Source organism: Nerophis lumbriciformis, linkage group LG16 (assembly GCF_033978685.3).
Source record: "Nerophis lumbriciformis linkage group LG16, RoL_Nlum_v2.1, whole genome shotgun sequence".
NCBI lineage: Eukaryota > Metazoa > Chordata > Actinopteri > Syngnathiformes > Syngnathidae > Nerophis > Nerophis lumbriciformis.
The window spans coordinates 36,173,418-36,198,203 of NC_084563.2; the positions used below are offsets into that span (position 1 = coordinate 36,173,418).

General features: G+C 37.6%; 1 protein-coding gene across 1 annotated transcript; it reads right to left on the bottom strand.

The window, feature by feature from the left end:
* Window positions 1-2,702: 2,702 nt before the first annotated feature.
* On the bottom strand, window positions 2,703-21,319 carry LOC133617219 (N-acetylaspartate synthetase-like). Its single transcript, XM_061977064.1, has 4 exons — window positions 21,164-21,319; window positions 18,139-18,426; window positions 14,839-15,003; window positions 2,703-3,957 (listed from the first exon to the last, which is right to left on the bottom strand). The coding sequence occupies exons 2-4, from the start codon at window positions 18,326-18,328 to the stop codon at window positions 3,566-3,568; spliced, it is 747 nt and encodes a 248-aa protein (XP_061833048.1). The 5' UTR covers window positions 18,329-18,426; window positions 21,164-21,319; the 3' UTR covers window positions 2,703-3,565.
* Between the last annotated feature and the right edge of the window lie 3,467 nt (window positions 21,320-24,786).

Below are 24,786 nucleotides of genomic sequence, written 5' to 3' on the forward strand. Positions count from 1 at the left end.
GAAAAGAGCACAGCTCCCTCCCCCCAACAGCATCTCTGTCTGGACTGGAGCCTGCAATGCCTCAGACTGGAAGTCTTTGAAGAGAGTGGTGAGGATGGCGGAAAAGATCATCAGGACTCCTCTTCCTCCTATCCAGGAGATCGCAAAAAGCCACTGCCTGACCAGGGCTCAGAAAATCTGCAAAGACTCGTCCCACCCCCACCAAGGACTGTTTTCACTGCTGGACTCTAGAAAGAGGTTCTGCAGCCTCCGAAGCAGAACCTCCAGGTCTGTAACAGCTTCTTCCCTCAAGCCGTAAGACTCTTGAATGCATCATAATTAAATTATCCCCTCAACCCCCCCCCCCCCCAAATGGATTAACTCGCTGGAATAAAAAAGACAATATAACATACATCCATAAATGTGGACGCATGTGAAAAAGTGCAATATAGTTATCTGTACAGTAATCTATTTATTTATTTATATATATTTATTTATATATATTTATATATATATATATATACTATATTTTATATATATATATTTATATATTATTTATATATATATATATATATATTTATTTATTTATTTATATATGCACCTTATTGCTTTTTTATCCTGCACTACCATGAGTTTACGTAACGAAATTTCGTTCTTATCTGTGCTGTAAAGTTCAAATTTGAATGACAATAAAAAGGAAGTTTAAGTCTAAGTCTAAGTCTAATATATACATTTTTTGCAACACTTATTGGTCACAATATTTGATGAAGGGGTCATATTATGATTTTTTTTTTCTACATTTATATCACTTCCTTGTGGTCTGCACAACATGTAACATGCAATTGTGGTTATGTGGTCAAAAATGTGAATAGATTATGTTTTACAGACCATCTTCAAGCCGCTTTCTAACCGTTTTGTTTAAGATGCACCGTTTTGTGAGCGGTCTTATTTTTGTGGCTTGAGAGAACTAAGAAGACTTACTGACTCATACTTGCCAACCTTGAGACCTCTGATTTCATGAGGTGGGGGTGGGGGTGGGGGCGTGGTCGGGGGGCGTGGTTGTGGGCGTGGTTAGAGGGGAGGAGTATATTTACAGCTAGAATTCACCAAGTCAAGTATTTCATATATATATATATATATATAAGAAATACTTGACTTTCAGTGAATTCTAGCTATATATATATATATATACATATATGTATATATATATATATATATATATATATATATATATATATATATATATTTTATTATATATATATATACATATATATATATATATATATATATATATATATATATATATATATATATATATATATATATACATATAAATAAGAGAAATACTTGAATTTCAGTGTTCATTTATTTACACATATACACACACATAACACTCATCTATCTACTCATTGTTGAGTTAAGGGTTGAATTGTCCATCCTCGTTCTATTCTCTGTCACTATTTTTCTAACCATGCTGAACACCCTCTCTGATGATGTATTGCTGTGTGGCACGCACAAAAGTGCTCTCATCAAATGCACTAGAGTCTGTAATCTTCCATCTCTCCCTAGCATGGCCCAAAACCGGTCAATCTTTGCTTCCTGAGGAAGATCTTCACTGCCAAGCACTTGGTAGTCCACTACTTCTTCCCGGAGGCTATCCAGGTCCAAACGGAGCTGTGGCTTGGAACTTACAAGCGTATTTCTTCATCTTACTCGTCGTTGGCGTCGCCACGGCTGTATCTTCCTCGTTCTTCTGCTTCGTCTCCTTGTTGTGTGCGCAGTTGTGCACTGCACTCTCTAAAAGCTTTTTCGGGAGAAATTTTGTCCCGGGAGGTTTTCGGGAGAGGTGCTGAATTTCGGCAGGGTTGGCAAGTATGTACTGACTACAATGTCGGACTACGACGGCTAAATGGCTAGTTTGGAGGTAGTATGAGGAAGGCAAGATTGTTTTATAAATATCTTCGCCATGCCTCCATGGTTTGATTTCACATTTTAGGGATTGATACAAAGCCCTTAACACAGCAAAAGGTACCAATAGGTAAGAAACGTTAGTTTTGCATAATTGTTTCTCTATAAATTAAGCTCATGAAGTTGAATGATGCAGACATGTTTGTAACTGAATACTTTCTAATACGCTTCTGCCTTGGAGTATTTGTATAATTAATAGACAACTAAAACTATGTGATAATTGTGTATATTGACAAATGTGCTGCTTTAAACTGCAACATGTGTACACTTATTACATATGTTTAACTTGTGTGCTATTGTGTGCTTAGCTGTTATCTAGCTGCTAGCTCATAGTAGCCATTGGTCTACCATGTTTATCGTTTGTAAACGACTTGACTAAAGTACAAGAAAAGACCAACATTGTGTGATGATTGGAGGACATTTGGCAATGAATCCTTAGCTAACTGGCTGTCCAGCTTTGCACAAGTAAACACGCTGCAGGACTGCTTGTATGGGACATTTAGATGCAAGAAGATATAATGTGATACTGACATCTGATATCACTATTGGATGATGACATTACGAATTCTGTTTAGTACAAACGTTTGCGAAGCCGTGACGAGTCAGACTGGTTTGACAGCTCTTCGGATGGTGGGAGGAACTGATACCAGTTGATACCAGGCTGATACTTTTTACTTGACATGTTATGATCATTGAATAATTGGGTCACTTGTGCAAAATAACGACGAAAAACAACAATGTGACAAAGAAAACAACCATTTTTTTTTCAATGTTTATTGGTCCACGTACGACACCACCCCCAGCACAAACTGTTAAACTGTTAAAGTTAAAGTTAAGATAAAGTCCCAACGATAGTCACACACACACTAGGAGTGGTGAAATTATGCTCTGCATTTGACCCATCCTCATGTTCACTCCCTTGGAGGTGAGGGGAGCAGTGAGCAACAGCGGTGGCCGCGCTTGGGAATCATTTGGTGACTAAAAAAACGCTTTCTTTCCCTCAACCATCATACCCCTAAACCGCTGACAGGAGTTGTAATCACAGTCATGTATTCTCACTATATCAACATCATACGCAGTACCTGATCTATACTGCAGTTTTACACAAGTTCAGATGCACACTGATTTCTGTACACGTTACAAAATATGCACACTGCCACATATTCTCTGCATAAAATATATAATTATTTCTTTTCTCTTTATATTATTACTTGGCATTAGTGTGTTCAGCAAAGAAAGAATTGTACAGGCGAAACATGTTTCATATTGTGTATATGACAATAAATTCTTCAAACCTTGAACCTGAAACCTTTAATTCATTTGTGAAAACGCTATGAAGACACCCATAACCCATTTTAAAGCATGCAGACCGCATTAGTCCAGGTCAAATCTGGACTAGATTATACCACAAACGTTTAAGTAACTTGAGTACATGTTTCAGCCAATACTCATCCCTTGCCTAAAGTTCGGAGGCAAAAGGAATTGCCAAATTTGACAACACCCAACGTGATACAGTAAGACTCTAATTTGACGGAATGCCTAATCTTCTACACACTCGTTATTCGTCCAGTCACACGATGTCGCTAATCCAGGATGTTTCAAAATGATGATTACGCACCTATTCTTGTCTCTTACAAAGGTCAACAGGTATATTTTGCACTTCCAGGATGTAGTGATTAAGGTAGACCCTGTAGAATATTCCTATCAGAGGAAATGTTGGTTCACTAGGCGCCATGTGCCCATTTTCAACTGCAACACACTGAAATCCCAGTCCCTGGTAGAGTTTGTGGGCAGCGGCCGAGTAGGCCGTGGTTCCCAGCACAACAGTGGAGAATCCCTGAGCGACGGCATACTCCAGAACTTTCCACCCAAGAGCCTTGCCCACTCCGCATCTGCGGAACCTCCTGTCCACTGACATGCGCTTCAGCCGGGCAGAATTTTTTCCTTCATGAACTGCCGCTACGACGCCCACCACTTGGTCTTTTAGAACGGCGACCCACAGGCACGAGTCTGAGGAAATAATGAAGATGAATGAATGAAGGACATAAAAATAACAGACATGACGTGATTCTGATGCAAATATGTTAGGAGTCGATGATTCACACCAGTGATTCATTAACACTTTTCAATGGATTCAAAGACAAAATGTACGTGTTATTCAGGATGCTTAGTTTTTCACAGTATCAGATTATCTATAGCCTAAACAGTATCGTAAATGTTGGCAATGTTTGAACACAAAGAGGGGAAATCAGAAAAACAATAATGTCTGGAAAACTGCTATCAGCGAACAATCACTTTAATTTGCATCCTATGCAGTAGTACCTTGGCTAATTATTATGCTTTAATTTCCAAGTAAACATTCTGATTACACTCGTGCCCATCGCCAGTTAGCGTAGTGAATGTCACAGTGAACCCCATAAGATCGACCAAAACATTAGGTCATCCTCGCTATCGTTAGCCTGTAGCCAGAAATGTACATAATTGAGTATTTCCAAGCATGGGAAGTAGGTAAGTGAGGGTGAAGGACAGTGTTGAGACAAAGAAGCAAATAATATTCATTGAATTAAAGAAAAAAAATCATCAAAAATATTACATAGGTTTTTAGCTATAACTGGATGATACCAAAACTATTTCAATACTTTTCAGTACTTTTCTAAATAAAGGGGACCACAAAAAATGTCATTATTGTCTTTATTTTAACAAAAAAATCTTACGGTACATTAAACATATGTTTCTTATTGCAAGTTTGTCCTTAAATAAAATAGTGAACAAACAAGACAACTTGTCTTTTAGTAGTAAGTAAACACACAAAGGCTCCTAATTTAGCTGCTGACATATAAAGTAACATATTGTGTCATGTATCATTCTATTATTTTGTCAAAACAAGTGGTAGAAAATAAATTATTAATCTACTGGTTCATTAACTGTTATTATGTGGTTATTTTCTCTTTTAACATGTTTTATCTATAGACTTCCGGTTCCGGTTCACCGTGCGTGACTGCTCGCTGACTGCTTGCTGTTTCGAGAAAGCTAAGTATCGTTCTATCTGTGTGCTTTTAATTGTTCTGCAGCTTTCTTTACTACTTCCTAAACATATTTAGTAGTACTATTTAACTTGCAAATCACCCGATCTCTGTCTCACCACCCCTCCCGCAGCTAGCTAGCTGCTAGCTGCTAAACTAACGAAGCTAGCGTGGAGAAAGGCGGCGTCGGTCGGAAGGAAGCTACTCCCGCACACCGTGACCACGACTTCCCGGAAGACAGCAGGAACTTCACTTGGTGACAGAAAAAATACCGCGTGAGTATGACTTCCTGCGCTTCGTGCACCTTACTCATGGATAGGTTGGCTCTGCTAGAGGGCCGTGTCCGCCAGTTAGAGCAGAGTAATCTCGTAATTTTACACATCTGCTAGCGTTAGCTGTAGCGAGCTAACTAGCCCAGCTTGTAGTTGTCCTAAGCGACCTACAAGCTACGGTGTACCGGTTGAGACGCATAATAGATTTAGCTCTTTAGCTAGTCCTACACCCCAGTCTACCGGGCACCACACTTTACTCATAGGGGACTCCATCACCCGAAACATAAAGCTTAGCAAACCAGCCACAATTAAGTGTATTCCCGGGGCCAGAGCACCTGACATTGAAGCTAATCTTAGGGAGCTAACTCGCAACAGGCCTAGTAAACACGTACGACAGGCTAATCGCACCACTAGTTATGCGAATATAGTGGTGACACTAGAATGAGACAGTCAGAGATTACAAAGAGAAACATAGCCAGGACTTGTGATCTCGCTAGAAAGATGTCCAGGCATCGAGTAATTGTCTCTGGCCCCCTGCCTGCGAGAGGCAATGATGAGAGATATAGCAGATTAGTCTCGCTTAACAAGTGGCTGGCGAGCTTCTGTAGACAACAGGGACTAACGTTTATTGATAATTGGCCCTCTTTCTGGGGCAAACCAGGCTTGCTGATGAGAGACGGCCTTCACTCTAACCAGGAAGGCGCCATCATCCTGTCTAAAAACATAGACTACTGTTTAAGTCACACTTGACTAACTACACTAGAGCAAGCCCGGTCACAGGCAATTACAGAGCCTGCTAGTCCGGGTGAGGAGTCAGTTAAGATAGAACTAGCCAGCGCCAGGCTGGATAATCCCTGTACGCATAGCAATTATCTTAAAATAATACACAACTCACATAATGTTTTTTCTGTTGTGACTGTGTCAGAGGTAGATATGCATTCTACTGAGGTGGCAAATTATGATGCGTTCAGTTTATCGCAGCACCAAGCAAACAATCTAAAAATTCCCGTCATATCAATTCCTAGATATGGTCGAAACTATTTAAAGTGCACTACGCATAATAAACGCAACATTATTAATATTGCTCCTACGGATAATTTCAACAAAAACTCGTCAAAACAGCCCAATACTTATAATATGGGCTTTTTAAACATAAGGGCCCTACTCGGACTTTATCAATGAATTCTCAGAGTTCGTTGCTGATCTAGTGACGCACGCCAACAATATAATCATAATGGGGGACTTTAATATCCATATGAATACCCCATCGGACCCTCAGTGCGTGGTGCTCCAGACTATAATTGATAGCTGTGGTCTTACACAAATAACAAATGAACCTACGCATCGCAACGGTAATACGATAGATCTAGTGCTGGTCAGGGGTGTCACTACCTCCAAAGTTATGGTACTCCCGTATACTAAAGTAATGTCCGATCATTACCTTATAAATTTCAAAGTTCTGACTCATTGTCAAAAAGCTAATAATAATAATAATTGCTATAGCAGCCGCAACATTAATGCTGCCACATCGATGACTCTTGCTGACCTACTGCCTTCGGTAATGGCACCATTCCCAAATTATGTCGGCTCTATTGATAACCTCACTAACAACTTTGACAATGCCCTGCGCGAAACTATTGATAGTATAGCACCGCTAAAACAAAAAAGGGCCCCTAAAAGGCGCACCCCATAGTTTACAGAAGAAACTAGAGCTCATAACTTATCATGTAGAAAGCTGGAACGCAAATGGCTCGCGACGAAGCTTGAGGTTTTCCATCAAGCATGGAGTGATAGTTTAATAACTTATAAACGCATGCTTACCTTAGCTAAAGCTAAATATTACTCAAATCTCATCCGCCTCAACAAAAACGACCCTAAATTTTTGTTTAGTACAGTAGCATCGCTAACCCAACAAGGGACTCTTCCCAATAGCTCCACCCACTCGGCAGATGACTTTATGAATTTCTTTAATAAGAAAATTGAACTCATTAGAAAGGAGATTAAAGACAATGCATCCCAGCTACAACTGGGTTCTATTAACACAGATACAACTGTATATACGACGGATACTGCAATCCAAAATAGTCTCTGTCTTTTTCAATCCAATCCAATCCACTTTATTTATATAGCACATTTAAACAACAAAATGTTTCCAAAGTGCTGCACAACAATATTAAACACAATTAAAAACAATATAAAATAAATGTGATTAAAAACTATTTCAAAGGGTAAAACCAATTAAAACAGTAAATAGAAAGCAAAAGCAAAATTTTAAAAACACAGAGGACAACAGAGGACCACACAACTCACGTAGTGTTAAAAGCCAGAGAATAAAAGTGGGTCTTAAGACGAGACTTAAAACACTCCACTGTGGGAGCAGTTCGAACATGGAGGGGCAGAGTGTTCCAGAGCTTAGGGCCGACCACAGAGAAGGCCCTGTCTCCCCTGGTTTTAAGTCTCGTCTTGGACACCACGAGCTGGAGCTGGCTCTCGGACCTCAGAGCGCGCGCAGGATTGTAAGTTTCTTTTTATTATTGTTATTTTTGATGAAATAACATTAGAAGAACTATTACGGCGTGTAAGTGGGATAAAACAAACAACATGTTTACTTGATCCACTTCCTGGGAAACTTATCAAGGAGCTTTTTGTATTATTAGGTCCATCAGTGCTAAATATTATAAACTTATCACTTTCCTCTGGCACTGTTACCCTTGCATTCAAGAAAGCGGTTATTCATCCTCTGCTCAAAAGACCTAATCTCGATCCTGACCTCATGGTAAACTACCGACCGGTGTCCCACCTTCCGTTTATTTCGAAAATCCTCGAAATAATTGTCGCACAGCAGCTAAATTAACACTTAGTGTCTAACAATCTCTGTGAACCTTTTCAATCCGGTTTCAGGGCAAATCACTCTACGGAGACAGCCTTCGCAAAAATGACTAATGATCTACTGCTAACAATGGATTCTGATGCGTCATCTATGTTGCTGCTTCTTGATCTTAGCGCTGCTTTCGATACCGTCGATCATAATATTTTATTAGAGCGTATCAAAGCACGTATTGGTATGTCGCATTACCCACATATGCGGTCCTCTCCAAGGTTTCTCATAGTCATTCACATCGACGTCCCACTGGGGTGAGTTTTTCCTTGCCCTTATGTGGGCTCTGTACCGAGGATGTCGTTGTGGCTTGTGCAGCCCTTTGAGACACTTGTGATTTAGGGCTATATAAATAAACATTGATTGATTGATTGATTGATTATCTACACTTCTGTTAAAATGTAATAATCACTTATTCTTCTGTTGTTTGATACAACAGAAGAATGTATGATAGGATCATACATTGCTCATATTCAAAGTCATGTGTCCAGAGACATATTTCCTGAGTTTATAAACATAATATAAAAAAAAAACAAAAAAAAACAAACAAGATTTTGTGATGCTAAAAAATATCGATGTAATCATAGTAATATCGACTAGATACGATCCTGTACTTGGTATCATTACAGTGGATTTAAGGTGTAGATCCACCAATGGCGTTTGTTTATATTGTAGCGTCCCGGAAGAGTTGGTGGTGCAGGGAATTCTGGGAAGGACATTTATCCATGAACATATGGAGAACCTACTGATAGCGTTTTTGACGGGCAAGCAGCTCAAAGGAAACACTGCAGAAGTGCACTCTCTAAGGTAAGCATTGTACTTTTACATTATGTCATAAAACTACTGTAGTTGTACTACATTACATTACATTACAGTATGGTTTTTCCTACAATATTTCTCATCTATTTGTATAAGGCATGTTACATGTTAAAATTGGAAGGTTTTGTACATTGATTTAAATTAATGTCTATGGGCGACAATGTTTCGTATGATGGGGTAAAATGGGACTTCATTTAATAAATATTTGGAATTGGAATTAAATGCATGCTATTAAATAGTACATTTAATTATTTAATAATTTCAACTAATCATTACCAGTGTTGGGACTAACACTGTAACGCCGTTACTTTCGGCGGTAAATAGTAATCTAACGCGTTATTTTTTATATTCAGTAACTCAGTTACCGTTACTACATGATGCGTTACTGCGTTATTTTACGTTACTTTTTATGTAGTATCGGCTAGAAACTGAGAAGATCTGAGTGTGTTTTATTGGAGAGCTGCAGAAGAGGAGACGGAGATGAGGCGACAAGGAAAAAGTGTGCTTTGTGTGTGTGTGGGAGGGGGCGTGTCTACGTTTACTAACAAGACATGGCAAAGCCCGAAGCTGAGTTTCTTAACATGGAGATAATCTCACTACTTTTCTTTTGTCGACCACAAAGAAAATAACATTTTATTTAAATGTAAGTTGTGTCTTGGATCAAAGATCCTATCCTAACAATTCAAATCTGCTGAAACAGCTACAAAAGCAACATGCTTCGACACAGCTAGTAAAGAGTGACACACCTCACCTCCTAAGCAACAGCGGCTGGATTTTAGCGAGGCACTGCTAGCCAGGACAACATTGATAGAGCCATTGCAGCACTGAAGGTACACACACTCCGTCAATTCTCTTATACACTCTTTCATTCTAGACTTCTAGAGTGTTTGATTATCACGTCACTCGAAATGTATAGACTATAAAGTTAACAAACATAAAGAGGGATGCTAGTGGGCCAGTGTATGTCGTGTGTGCCTTCCTTGGTTTACAGCTATGTTGTTATTATGCTGTTTGTTACTTATGTATGTTATGTTGCAGCTATTTAAAATAGTTTGGTCTATTTGTTCCGGCTTGAAACAAATTGACCCTTTGAAACATATATTTGTCTTTGTGTGTTGTATGTAGACCACTTTCAATCAATCAATCTTTATTTATATAGCCCTAAATCACAAGTGTCTCAAAGGGCTGCACAAGCCACAACGACATCCTCGGTACAAAGCCCACATACGGGCAAGGAAAAACTCACCCCAGTGGGACGTCGATGTGAATGACTATGAGAAACCTTGGAGAGGACCGCTTTGCTTAACAGAGTTCAGTGATGCAAATGAATGAATTAAATAAGTTTATTTCGGTCATATAATCAACCATCAACCATTTTGTGTGACCAGTTAACAGTACAGATTAGACATATTAACAATCATACACATTTACACACAAAAAGAAAAGAAAAATAATTACCGAAAAAGGAATAGGTTGAAGCCAAAGCTTATATTTGCCTATCCTATACATTCACTGAACATTAGATTGCCTGGAACATCAGCATTAAAAAAAAAATCAATGGGATGAAAGTAATTGTTACTATATTTTATCATTTTCAATTATTTCACCTTTCAAGGTTTTCTTAAACCTTAACATGTCTTCAACTCATCACTGAGCTTGTTCCACCATTTAACTCCTAAAACTGAAATGCATTTGTATTTTATATTTGTTCTTACTTTACCTATTTTAAAAATCAATATCCCCGTAAATTATAGTTTTCTCCTCTTAATTGAAATAACCAAATGCATGTCAAGTTGATCAACAGATTGTATTATTCTCCAGTGCAATAACAGTACTGAAATGAAGGCTAAAAGGGCATTAAAGGGGGCCTTAAAAAAATAAATATAAGTAATTAAATAGTTACTTTTCACATTAACACATTACTTTTTGGTGTAAGTAACTGAGTTAGTAACTGAGTTACTTTTGAAATAAAGTAACTAGTAACTGTAACTAGTTACTGGTTTTCAGTGACTAACCCAACACTGATCATTACTAAATGTAATCAATTATTCAATCATTTAATTAATTTATTGTTTTATGATTTATTTATTTATTTCATTAATTAGTTAATGATTTCATGATTTAAATAACTATTTCCTAATTTGATGATGTATTGAAATATTTCATGAGCATGCCTGTCAGCACTAAAGATTGACCGATATTTTTTTTTCAGGGCCGATGTCGATACTAATTATTAGTAGTCAAGGAGTCCGAAAACCAATATTTGAAGCCAATATTAAATTCAATTTCAATTTCAATTATTTATTTAGTTTAGTGACAGTCCATATTAATAAACAAAGATCAAATTTTGTAAATATGTCAGGTTTTAGCCAAATCTATAAGTCCCAGACAGGTTTGTGTATACATACAATCAAACCACAATAACATTCATAACAAAACAGAGAAAAGTCAAGATCACTACTACAGACTCAGTAACTTTCAGGTAATTTAAAGGAGAGTTCAAAAACGAGTGATTGCTTTAAAAATAATTAAATACACATTTTTAAAAATCCACTAAAAATGCAGTAAAATTTAGCTAAACAACAATAGTACATGTCAGTAAAAAGCTGGATAAGGCATAAAGTATTTTTTTTCTTTTTAACATTTTTTTTTTTTAGAAGACTTCAGAGCAATAGCGTCACAATGTTTTATGCGGCACTAATGTTGTGTTCAATTTAGCACCAAAAATCATCAAGGAATTTCACAAACACTTTCAGTTCACGTATTTAAGAGGAGCATCAACATTTGCATTTTAAAATATGGGAAATCTCCTGGGGAAAAATGGTAAAAACAATATGGTTTTTTTCTACATGAGAGAGTTGTGTGAGCTGAGAGGTATCTGAGCAAAATTGTCTTCAATGATTGTCTGTAATTGTTTGTTGTGTAACTTGTCCTTTGTTGTATTGCATTGTGTTAATTTTAAATGTCTTTGGTCCCCCTTGAAAACGAGATGGTGCATCTCAAGGGGTTTTCCATTAGTTACTCTCGGGATTTCGGGTGTCTGTCCCAACTGCACTCGGGCAGAGGGCAGGGTTTACCCTGGACAAGTTGCCACCTCCTCACAGGGCCAACACAGATAGACATCATTCACATTCACACACTAGGGCCAATTTTGTGTGTTTAAAATAATATCTGAGTAGTACTGTGTGATGTTACTGTTGGTTATGGTTTAAATTCATATCCAACAATAGCGACATTGACTTTTTATATCTATTGAGTTTCATATTTTAAGGATTTCTGCTGGTGGTGTGCCTCCGGATTTTTTCAATGAAAAAATTGTGCCTTGATTCAAAAAAGGTTGAAAAACACTGATCTAGATTGTCTCCATTTTGAGGGTGCACATATGTCCAACTACCTCAAGTCAATTTGCTAAGCTGATTGTTGTATTGCATATTACAATTTTATCTAAAAACTAACTCAACCTTCGTATAACATTTCTCCATAAACTAACCAATACCTATTTGCTTTATACCTCGATCCAGATAATACAAATTAATTAATGAATAAATAATACAAAATGTAATGCATAACATGTAAAAATCCTAAAAACCTCTTATTGCCGAAATTCACTGCATATTTAAAGCATATTTTAAAAATAAAGTTGACCAGAGTGCTCTATACAATTTAGGTTACACTATATAGTATATATAGGCTATGTTTAAAAAATAACCGATTTGTCTATGAGCAGGAGATTACACAGGATAATATAAAACAATTTTTCATAATTTAATATTTTGTTAGATTTATTTATCTTCTTTTCTTCACTTTGTGGACCTGAGCTGGAGGATGTGAACATTAAAGTACCAATGATTGTCACACACACACTAAGTGTGGTGTAATTAACCTCTGCATATGACCCAGTCCCTTGTTCACCTCCTGGGAGGTGAGGGGAGCAGTGAGCAGCAGTGGTGGCCGTGCTCGGGAATCATTTTGGTGAGTTAACCCCCAATTCCAACCCTTGGAGGTAATGGGTCCCATTTTATAGTCTTGGTATGACTCGGCCGGGGTTTGAACTCACAACCTATCCAACTTCAGGGTGGACACTCTAACCACAAGGCCATGTGACACAAACAGGAAGTGCTGTGATTTTTAAAGGCTCGTCCGTCCCAAATAAAATCGCTCCAGCTGCGACTGAAGGACTCTCTCAATGACCCACAAAGATGCAGCCCCCGAATTGGGACCCGACAATTGACTCCATCAGGTGCGAACGGATGCTTCCGGGATAACATAACAAGCGATCTGATTGGAGACCAAGCAGCCAATCAGAGTTCACGTGTCCAGTTCTCTGATTGGTTGCCTTTTTGATACAAGTATAACACTATATGTCTAAACTTGCGTGAGCGCAGAGCAGGAATTTGAGCGAACGTAGAAAAAAAAGTTGAATGCACAGAAGGGTGAGGTTGAGAGAGCGGAAGAGAGAGAGCTCATCCGTCTGACTGCAGACAGCACTAATTATTGAGCCTTAATATGGATAATAGCAAACAAGCAAGCATGTTATTGTGCACAAAATACATCTATATTCACTCTTTTTTTTGCGTGAGTTTAATTTATTTTCAAAATATAATGTCCTTGCAAAACATGTTTTTCTGTACTCAAAATCTGCCTTTGCGACCTTAACATTGAGACACAAATATAGCGTACGTAATACACATGCTGTCACAAGCTTGAAAACCGACCGCACGGTTCCTGTCTCCACAATAAAAGTGCTGCTTCATCCTGCTTGCGCTAACAAAATAAGTCTCAAAAAGCTAGCACACACAAGCTGGCAAATTACGGAGTTTGCCGTCGATGTATGTCTTGCAAAGTGTTTAAAAACGAGTATGGAAGCTTGACAAATAAGATGCCAAAAACCAACCACTTTCATGTGGTATTGGACAGAAAGGAAGACTTGTTTTCACTTCCATAATGTAAATTCGAAAAAGAGGAGTTATGGAGCACAGCTGTGAATCCTGTCTGACTCCAATCAATGCAAGTCATCAGAATAAGGTTAGGTAATACACCAACTTATATTATTGTCTTCATTAAAGAAAGTAATCTATATGTTTAGCTTATGGTTATGGTTTGAGTTTATTTCGAACATGCATACAATTACAACATGATACATGTGTTAAACATGCTTGTATTTTCGTATATCTCATTATTTAGCTATAGATGTCCCCGCTGCAATGTTTGCTAGCAATATCAATGTGATATTGCTGTTGAGCCTCATCTAGTTTTTTTAATACGGTTAAGGATATGTTTTTGATCCTAACAAACATCACCAAAGTTTCCATTATGAAAATCGGCAATAAATACATGGTGGCTTGGACTAACAATCACAATATTTGTTACTAGGACTTAACATGACGTGAGTTTATTTGCACAACCAGGTCTTCGTATTTATATTTAAAAAGAACAAAAAAATAATGTGATCGATTGTCCTTTGTTTACGTTTAGTTTTGCTATAAAGCACTACTAATACAGTAGTAGTTTCAAATGTTCAAATATTTTACAAAGTAATCCCTGCAGACACGAGCATGGTACGATTGTATTCCACAAGATGATGAAAGGGATATCTTTAAGAGCCATTTTCTTTGACACACTTTAGTTTTCTTCCTGACTTTATTACCTTCTTCCGGGACTCTATGAAAGCTTTTTTCTATCTCTCTATTTGAACGACTGGAACACCCAAGAACAGAACAGCAATACAGCAATACGGCATTTTCTGCTCAAACTTTACACTCACTCTCACTTGTTTTGATGCTACACTCAGGCTGCTTGACCATCATGTGAAAAAGAGATGTGACGTCATATGCAACCTTCCTATAAGTTTGTTTTTCAGAATAAAAGGTAATTTATTTTGGTTTTAAACAGTACTTACTTGGTGAGTTTATGTAGACTTCTTCCATGTGGCTCATGTCAGTCCTCATGGCTTCCGTCAGATAAGCCAGAATCACCCACCTGCTGCACAAATAACGGCCACACAGCACCAGCACAGGGAGGAGTACTATCATCCACCAACACTTGGTGAGCACGAAGCCAGCAACTGACAGTGGAAGATAAGGACAGATCTTTAAATACACATACAGTAGGGACGGGATTCATATGGCCCCATTCTTGGGTGGAGACTTGTCCAATAAAGCAGATTCTAAATCTGATTCTGAGTTGAGTTGAGTTGAGTTTGAGTTTATTTCGAACATGCATGCATACAACATGATACATCACAATTTCCAGTTTGTCTATTCAACATGTTCGAAAAGGAGTAGGAAGAAGCAGAGCTTATTTAATCCTACCCCTTTTCCTTTACATAGCAGTTGCTAAAATTTTTGTTCACATCCTGTTCTCAATTTATTCACAATATACTCCATAAGTAATAACAATCAAAATAAATAAATCAATAATAATTGGTGAAGTAAGTTATATTTCATATGGTGAGATGAGTAAGATTATCTAGAAAACGAATGGATGGATGAGATAAATTCAGAGTGTTTATCATGGTTGTTCTTCTTTGTATTTTGTAAACACTTTAAGTTTGAAGAGTTTCTTGAAATGGATCATATTAGTACATTGTTTGATTTGCTTAATCCATTCCATAATTTTATAAGTGTTGTATGTGCGTACAAATGTTTTAAATTACATTTTTCTCTAAGATTATATTTTCTCTTTTGTTGAGAAAAATTGTTGTATATTCTTGGGTAGCAGATTATAGTTTGATTTGTGTATAATTTTAGCTGTTTGCAAATTCACTCTGTTGTGGAATTTCAGTATTTTTGATTCAATAAATAAGGGATTTGTATGTTCTCTATATACAACATTATGTATTATTCTTTTATTATCTTTTTTGTAACACCGTTAATGAAAGAAGTGTACTTTTGTAGTTATTTCCCCATATTTCTACACAGTAACTTAGATATGGTAACACTAGCGAGCAGCAGAGAATATGAAGTGATTTTTGGTCTAGAACATGTTTTGCTTTATTCATTATTGATGTGTTTCTTGCTAATTTATGTTGTATATTTTTTACATGAGATTTCCAGTTCAATTTAAATCAATCATTATATCTAAAACATTGGTTTAATTTACTCTTTCAATTTCTATCCCGTCTATTTGTATTTGTGTTTGACTTTCTCTTCTACTGTTACCAAAATACCATTATTTTACTCTTACTGAGATTCAAATAGTCTGTTTTTGTCAAACCATCTGATCTCATGTGCCAGTCTGATGTTGGGAGGGTTGGGGGGTTTAATTTTTAAATTTTATTCTAGGAGGAGCTGCATTGTGCGCAAACAACCACCAGATGACGTATATGAGTAGATAATATCATCTCTTATCATCTACTGCCTAGTAAAATACATCACCAGATTTGTCTGGGAAAAAATGGACCAACAATAGGAGGTCCATGCACTAAAATATTACATTCACACTGTAGGTGTTGTGTCACATATTAAATACTATATTTATATTGCAGAGGCTTGTTGGTTGGTAAGCTAACAACTTATGTAAGCTAACTAGCTATTTAACCTACAGTGTCTGCATGCATGTGTATAAACATTCTTTTGTTCTCAGCTTTCAGCTCCAGTTTTACGATACAAGACTGGGCCTATGTTCATGTACATGTTTGCTCTCGTACTGTAACGAGACAGTTTAAGGAATGTCCATTCAAAATCAGTTGATCATGAAATGATGAAGTGCATGTGTAGTATAAAGTGTATGCGTACAAAGTGTACATGTACAAAGTGTATGTGTATAAAGTATGTTGTACTTAAAGTGAGATGTGCAAAGTGGTGTGCTGTCAGAGCCAACAAGGCCTTCTCCGCTGGCCTAACATAACCAGAAATCATGATCATAATTAAAGATACAAGTATTTTTTTATTTACTTTCCCTGAATATCTAAAAGTATTCATATTCTCTTCATGTCATATTATGCTCGTCCCAGTGCTGTTGTTTTTAGGTTAGAGTTTTTATCCAATCAGAATTCAGCTAGTTTATGTTGCCATGCTGTACCAAATGTGCCCGGTGCCTTCAGAATCAAAAATACGGGCGTCTCTGCACTGTAAGTGAACGGGCACATACAGTTGATAGATAATTGCAATAGCCAATCAGATCGAGTTGTTGTCAGTAAGGCCTTCTAGCTGGCCTGAGGTTGAACGTGATATTTACGCGTCCTGTGATTGGATACTCACTGGTTTGAGCCTTGGCGGTGCTATGCAGATTAGCAGAGCCATTTGTCCGTTAGTGGATGCATTTGAGAACACATACAGTTGATAGACAGTTGCTATAGCCAATCAGATCACAAGTTGTTGACAGTAGCCTATCTAGGTAGCCTGATGATAAGGAGGCTGTGATTGGATACTAACTTGTCACTCCAAAGTGAGTATCCAATCACAAGTTGCAATTTAGCAGGAAGCAGGAAGTGTTGCGCCATAGCCATACCAGGCTAGCAGGGATCGATTAGGTGGCAGATATATATTTGCAAGGCCATTTTCAAGAAGGACATTTAGAGAGAAACTACATCTTGTGAGACGATGTAGGCCAATCCCGGAAGCTAGCTCAGCTCTCCCGGCGATGAAATGGGGAAATGCCCGCCATTTCCACTCGAATCAACCGACTACGAGGGGTACCACTGGCTTATACGGCGTCAAATGGGTGCTACAAACTGTGAGTTCAAATATTTTCTTTATTTTTTTCATGTTTAATATGTTTTTTTGCTATTTTAATTGTGACAGTACCACACAAGATATGTTTTATTTGCTGATGCGGGTTTATTGATTTTTAAATGCGCCAGAAAATAACCCGCTTTGTACAGTGTTGAGGTCTTCAATGCTCAGTAGTGCGTACATGTGTATATACATATAGTATTTCTCCAGCAATGGTCATATGGGGACATACATGATGGTATTTTGAGGGGTAATCATTGAAGTTGGACATCGCTGAAGGCCTAGGTGGGAAACGCACGGCCCACCACTGATAAAGTGTGATGTGTATAAAGTGTGATGTGTTTAAAGTGTAAGGTGTATGTAAGTGTAAAAAGCATATGTGTGTGTATAAAGTACAGTGTACTGTATGTGTAAGGTGTATACAGTGTAGTTGTATCAAGTGTAAGGCGTATTAAGGGTACTGTATGTGTATAAAGTAAAATGTGTATAAAGTGAACGTGTATAAAGTGTAATGTTTACTGCACTTGTCATAGCTGAATAGAGCAGGAGGCTCTCAGGATGATATCTGAAGCCTCTGATAGACGTGTCGTATATCATCTCCATCATCCCCTCAGAAAAGATGCGTTGTACGTGCACTCGATCCTCAGGCTTAAACTCACGCACAACACCATTGAACTGTATTACTTTTTTTCCTTGTATGTGTTTTTCCTCCATGACAGATCTGGAAGTACTTGCTGCTGATTGTGGAAAGTAATGCTGGTTGGGTTTGTGAGTTTAGTCAAGTGTCAGTCAGAACAAGATGCCCAGGACGTCTGCAAGCAAAGTGAATAACCATGTTAGCCACAAAGATGACCAAATCATCAATAAAAAAAAAATAACAATAACAATGAATACATATGTACAAATCATCAGGTGTATTGTGTGTCATAATGAAGTCATCCTAGAAGTTGTGTGCAAATGCAGAAAAGCCAAAGCCAAAAATAATCTTACATGAATAGCTGCACAATGATACGTTAGCATGCTAACATTAGCATGCCAACAGTTCGCACACTTCAAGTACAACATTTTTATATCTCTGTGATGTGTCACAGTAAAAATTACCTCAAATAAAAAGCTAACTTTCTAATATTAGCCTGCGAAAAGTGAGAATGTGTCAAGTACCGACATTTCTGACTCTGAGATGTATACCTGAAAATGAAGCTCCAAAAGCAAGCAGTTGATTAACATTATCTAGGAGCATTATGACTTGGGAATGGTTTGAATTGTTTGAGAAATTGTTTGTTCATTTCGAATAAGGGAACAAAAATGGAATTCCTGGAAACGTGGAAATTTGTGTAAAATAAATAAATATGGTACAGTAGCACACGTGTCATGAATGGCATCGACATTTTGAATGGGATGAAAAATAGGTCAAAATAATAACTAGAATACTTTAGGAATATTATTATATTTTAATATTGTGTGAACACAAGAAATATTAATATTCATACAAACTGTGTTGTCAAAGTAATGCGAGGCTCAGAATACCACACTTTTAAAAATCCCCCATATAACCAACGTCCTCGACAGCGGACATATGTTTTTGGTTTATTTCAGTGGTATAGATTTTTTTAAAGAAAAAAATAAACTTTTTTCATGTCAACATAGTGTTAAAAGCAACTTTTCAACGTCTTCTCTTTTCGCCTGTTTGCGTTCATTGAAAGCGGACACTCCCCTTTCCCTCTTCCTTAACTCACCTGCTTGCTCCTTTGTTTTGTCTCGCTTTAACTTTCTTGTTGCCTCTTTTTGCACGGCTCTCTAAAATCTAAACAATGTAATGATCAACTTTCCTCTCAACGAAATGGACAATATCTTGGGCCTGGGGGAATCGGATTTTAGCAAATGTGACAACATTTTGGAGTCGCTCTGATAGTATGATAATATTTCTGTTCGAATGTGTCTCTCCCTGTTAAAAAATTAGCTTGGGGCTAATATTTCACAGGTGACGTCCCAACAGACTTAACGACATAACAGTAGTTCCTCAGCAGTAGCTCCTCTCTGTGCTTTTTCAAGGTGCGCCGATTTTCTGTCACACAAATATTTTAACTATTTGTTCCTCTTTGGTCAGAGGAGTTCAAACTATTTCCACTGAGGGCCGCGCACTGAAAAATTAAAGCATGCAGGGGCCATTTTAATATTTGTAATTTTTAAAACCTATACAATATATAGATTTCTTTTACCTTTATGGCTTCCCTCAAGTTTGGTCACAGGGACATGAAAGGGTCCCAGTCATTAAAATGTTAAATCAGTCATATGTTATTTTTTTTCTCAAATCCAATTTTTTTGGCAAAAACACAAAATATACAATCTTTTAATATTATATAATGAATATAACACAATTGATTTTGATTAATTTTTTTTTTTTGAGCAATGACAATTAAAAAAAAAAGAAAAAAAAGTCCCACTAAAATATTTGGGCATCCAAAAGGGTCCCACTCATGAAAGTGTTAAAAATAAGTTTTTTGCTTTTTTCCAATGCTTGAGTATCTAGATCATCTTCAGAGCTATCTGTTGCTTATAAGGTTTCATTATTTTAGAAATGTTTTGGTTTGTTTGTTTATTTTATACCCTTTACGTCAAAGAAAACTTAGTTTTTTATATGGCAACACATAAATTAAGCAATATTTTCCCCAAAAAATATATTTCATTTTTGATGTGAAGTAATTGGAGCTTTAAATAGGTCAATAATTCAAAATATTACATTTTGATAGATTATTATGACATTTTTAAATGAAAAAAATGCCTGCATAACAGCTTTGTGTTATTAGAGACAAAATTGCAACATTTTCTCATTACATTTCACCTGTTTGCTCTTTTATTACACTTTTTTATGTTTCATTTTCTTTTTCAGTAGTATTTTAAAGTGTGCCGGGGGCCGTTAAAAAAATTAGCTGAGGGCCACAAATGGCCCCCGGGCCTCACTTTGGACACCCCTGGCTTTGGAGTAGAAATTACTGCGACAAAACATCATATTAATACTCAATAATACTACATAATCACAGCAAGGCAAACTCCATAATGTAAAGTAAACATACATCGAAACTGTTTCCTCTTTGACCTGCACTGCATGCAGTACCATGTGTAGACTGTAGGCTTTATTGTGACATAACATACACATGTACCTCGGGATTCGAGCTGAATTGGTTGTGTTATGCAGCTCATATTTGGGTGTCTGGATTAAATTGATTAATTATATTACTTTTTGTGGGGAAAACATTTCTTTTTATGGACTACCCTGTTTCAGTCTGATCTTCTGGAACGGATTACCAATAGAAAGGGAGCTATAAGTGCAGTATTAACTGTATGAAAAGCATGCACATAGGAAAGAGCAGCTTGGAATGTACAGAGTCGTCTGTTATGTGACACATTCCTGCTGAATGATTTCACAACATTTGATACAAAGCACTTTAGATGCTATGCAGTTTGCATCAAAGACGTTCGTTTCCAGTTCATCAAACTACAGCGTTAATCAACATCAGTGTCTTAAAAAAGTAAATCATTTGTACCTACCATCAGCAAAAGTTGCTTCTGTCTCTTCAGTGGTTTCCTCCCAGTTAACTGTCAGTGACATCTGCAAATACTTGACGCAGTCGTGTCAGTTCATGTCAGTTATGCTTCTCCAGTCTGCAGATCATGTTTACCAACACGTTTCATATAAGACAGTTAAACCCTGCCTGACACCGCCTTCTGATGGACGCCTGGTCTGGGGCGGGATGTGTTGTCAAGTTTGGCTCATTTATGATAAAAGTTTCATCTTTTTGCATGCAAATTTGAGCGCTTTCAAAACAGACACAGTATTTACTTTAGATGTTTCCTCGATAACAGGTAACTTGACTTGTTTGGATTGTGTACACATGACATTGTATTGTACCACAGCTGCTTTCTTCATAAAAAGTAGGGTTCCACCAAGCCATTATTTCTTGAATCAGTTATTTTTTTTATTAATATGTAGGGGTAATATATTTTTATTTTTAATCATTTTTTTAAATATTTTGCTACAACACATTTTACAAATGAATTCCCCTTACATGTTGATGTACCTGTCTGTGTATTTGGGATCCCCATTACTCAAATGCAGTGTTGGGTTAGTTACTGAAAACCAGTAACTAGTTACAGTTACTAGTTACCTTCTTTCAAAAGTAACTCAGTTACTAACTCAGTTACTTACACCAAAAAGTAATGTGTTACTGTGAAAAGTAACTATTAAGTTACTTCTTCTTCTTTTTTTTTTTTTTTTTTTTTTTTTTTTTTTTTAAGGCTCCCAATAATGCCCTTTTAGCCTTAATTTTAGTACTGTTATTGCACTGGAGAATAATACAATCTATTGATCAACTTGACATGCATTTGCATCACTGAAATCTGCTAAGCCAGTGGTCCCCAACCACCGGACCGATTGGTACCAGGCCGCACAAGAAATAAAAGAAAATTAAAACAAATAAACCTTTTTTTTTCTTTATTAAATCAACATAAAAACACAATATATACATTATATATCAATATAGATCAATATAGTCTGCAGGGATACAATCTGTAAGAACACATGATTGTATTTCTTTATAGCAAAAAAAAATAACAACAAAAAAAATACCCCCCACGGACCCCCGGGTCCGTGGGACACATTTTCAAGCGTTGACCGGTCCGCAGCTACCAAAAGGTTGGGTACCACTGTACTAAGCAATGTGGTCTACAAACCCTGTTTCCATATGAGTTGGGAAATTGTGTTAGATGTAAATATAAACAGAATATAATGATTTGCAAATCCTTTTCAACCCATATTCAATTGAATGCAAGATATTTGATGTTCAAACTCATAAACTTTAATGTTTTTTTGCAAATAGTAATTAACTTAGAATTTCATGGCTGCAACACGTGCCAAATTAGTTGAGAAAGGGCATGTTCACCACTGTGTTACATAGCCTTTCCTTTTAACAACACTCAATAAACGTTTGGGAACTGAGGAGACACAATTTTTAAGCTTCTCAGGTGGAATTCTTTCCCATTCTTGCTTGATGTACAGCTTAAGTTGTTCAACAGTCCGGGGGTCTCCGTTGTGGTATTTTAGGCTTCATAATGCGCCACACATTTTCAATGGGAGACAGGTCTGGACTACAGGCAGGCCAGTCTAGTACCCGCACTCTTTTATTATGAAGCCACGTTGATGTAACACGTGGCTTGGCATTGTCTTGTTGAAATAAGCAGGGGCATCCATGGTAACGTTGCTTGGATGGCAACATATGTTGATCCAAAACCTGTATGTACCTTTCAGCATTAATGGCGCCTTCACAGATGTGTAAATTACCCATGCCTTGGGCACTAATCCCCATTCCATCACAGATGCTGGCTTTTCAACTATGCGCCTATAACAACCGGATGGTTCTTTTCCTCTTTGGTCCGGAGGACACGACGTCCACAGTTTCCAAAAACAATTTGAAATGTGGACTCGTCAGACCACAGAACACTTTTCCACTTTGTATTAGTCCATCTTAGATTATCTCAGGCCCAGCGAAGCCGACGGCGTTTCTGGGTGTTGTTGATAAACGGTTTTCGCCTTGCATAGGAGAGTTTTAACTTGCACTTACAGATGTAGCGACCAACTGTAGTTACTGACAGTGGGTTTCTGAAGTGTTCCTGAGCCCATGTGGTGATATCCTTTGCACACTGATGTCGCTTGTTGATGCAGTACAGCCTAAGGGATCGAAGGTCACGGGCTTAGTTAGAGCAGCACTTTTACTGTGAAGACAGGAACTGTGCAGTCGGCCTTTACAGTTTTGACAGCGGATACAGGGAGAGAGTTTGTTGAATTAAAAAAGTGCTCCTAGCGTTTCTGACGGTCATTCTTTTTTTGTTCTTACTAAGCTGGCAGCAGCCAGCGCCATCGCACAAGATCCTCGAGTGCCGTCAATAGAATAAAATAGAATAGAAAGTACTTTATTGATCCCTGGGGAAATGTCAAACGTGACAAAAGTGACGTCGTAGTGAAGACTGATGATCAGTAATTTTTAAGAGTCCTTTTTTTAATGCCTCGTGATCGACTGACACACCCTCTCTAATCGACCTGTAGCTCTCATCAATCTAATGGGCACTTCTGATATTTGTGAAGTGAAGTGAAGTGAATTACATTCATATAGCGCTTTTTCTCTAGTGACTAAAGCGCTTCACATAGTGAAACCCAATATCTAAGTTAACTTTAAACCAGTGTGAGTGGCACTGGGAGCAGGTGGATAAAGTGTCTTGCCCAAGGACACAACGGCAGTGACTAGGATGGCGGAAGCGGGGATCGAACCTGGAACCTTTAAGTTGCTGGCACGTCCGCTCTACCAACCGAGCTATACTGCCCGTAAACAAACTGTTGCATCACAGTCCACACAAGTACTAAATTAGTAGGACACAACGGCGCTTGCCAATCACTCTCATTAGTGTAGCATAAACCCAAACATATTAAACAGTGGCATCTGTTTCCATTTTTATACAGTATTGAAAAAGCTCCAGGGAGCCACTAGGGCAGTGCTATCCCAGCTGTAATCTGTGATATTTCTACCTGAATAAATGCTTCTCATATTCTGTACATTACATGTTTTACAAGTTAATGAAATGTAATATTGAACCTGTGTTTGGTATGTCTCATCTCGATTGCGGTAATGGTTTATTTTCGGGTCTCTCAATGTCCAGCATTAGAAGATGGCAGTTATTACAAAATGTGGCTGCTTGACTTTTTACAAGGAAAGAAAAGTTCGATCATGTTACATATTACTGGACCACTTGCAGTTCACTTCAGGTGCGATTTTGTTACTTACAGAATGTTAAACGGTCTAACACTATCTTATCTTACTGATTGTTTTGTGCCAAATGATCCGTCCCGAAATCTGCGTTCCAAGAACGCCGGCTTATTAGTGATTTTAATAGCCTCCCAAAAAGTCTGCAGACTCTAAAACGTTTTCTATTTGGACTCCAGTACTCTGGAATGCCCTGTTAGCATTCAATTGTGAGTGACTGACTGTGACTGCATGTGTTGCCCACAGCTGCATGTTAATGATTACATGTGTCTTCATTTGTGATTGTTTTGGCTGGTTCTAGTCAGTTGATCATGTTGTCTTCTTGGTTCTTTCTAGCTCCCTCCAATGATTTAATTAACC

Excerpts from the sequence above, each read along its gene's own strand:
- LOC133617219 (XM_061977064.1), bottom strand. The coding sequence starts at position 18,328 with ATGGAGGAAAAACACATACAAGGAAAAAAAGTAATACAGTTCAATGGT. Across the intron at positions 15,004-18,138 it reads GCTCTATTCAGCTATGACAA|TTGCTGGCTTCGTGCTCACC; the intron begins GTGCAGTAAACA and ends TTCCACTGTCAG. Across the intron at positions 3,958-14,838 it reads AGTCTACATAAACTCACCAA|ACTCGTGCCTGTGGGTCGCC; the intron begins GTAAGTACTGTT and ends TTATTTCCTCAG.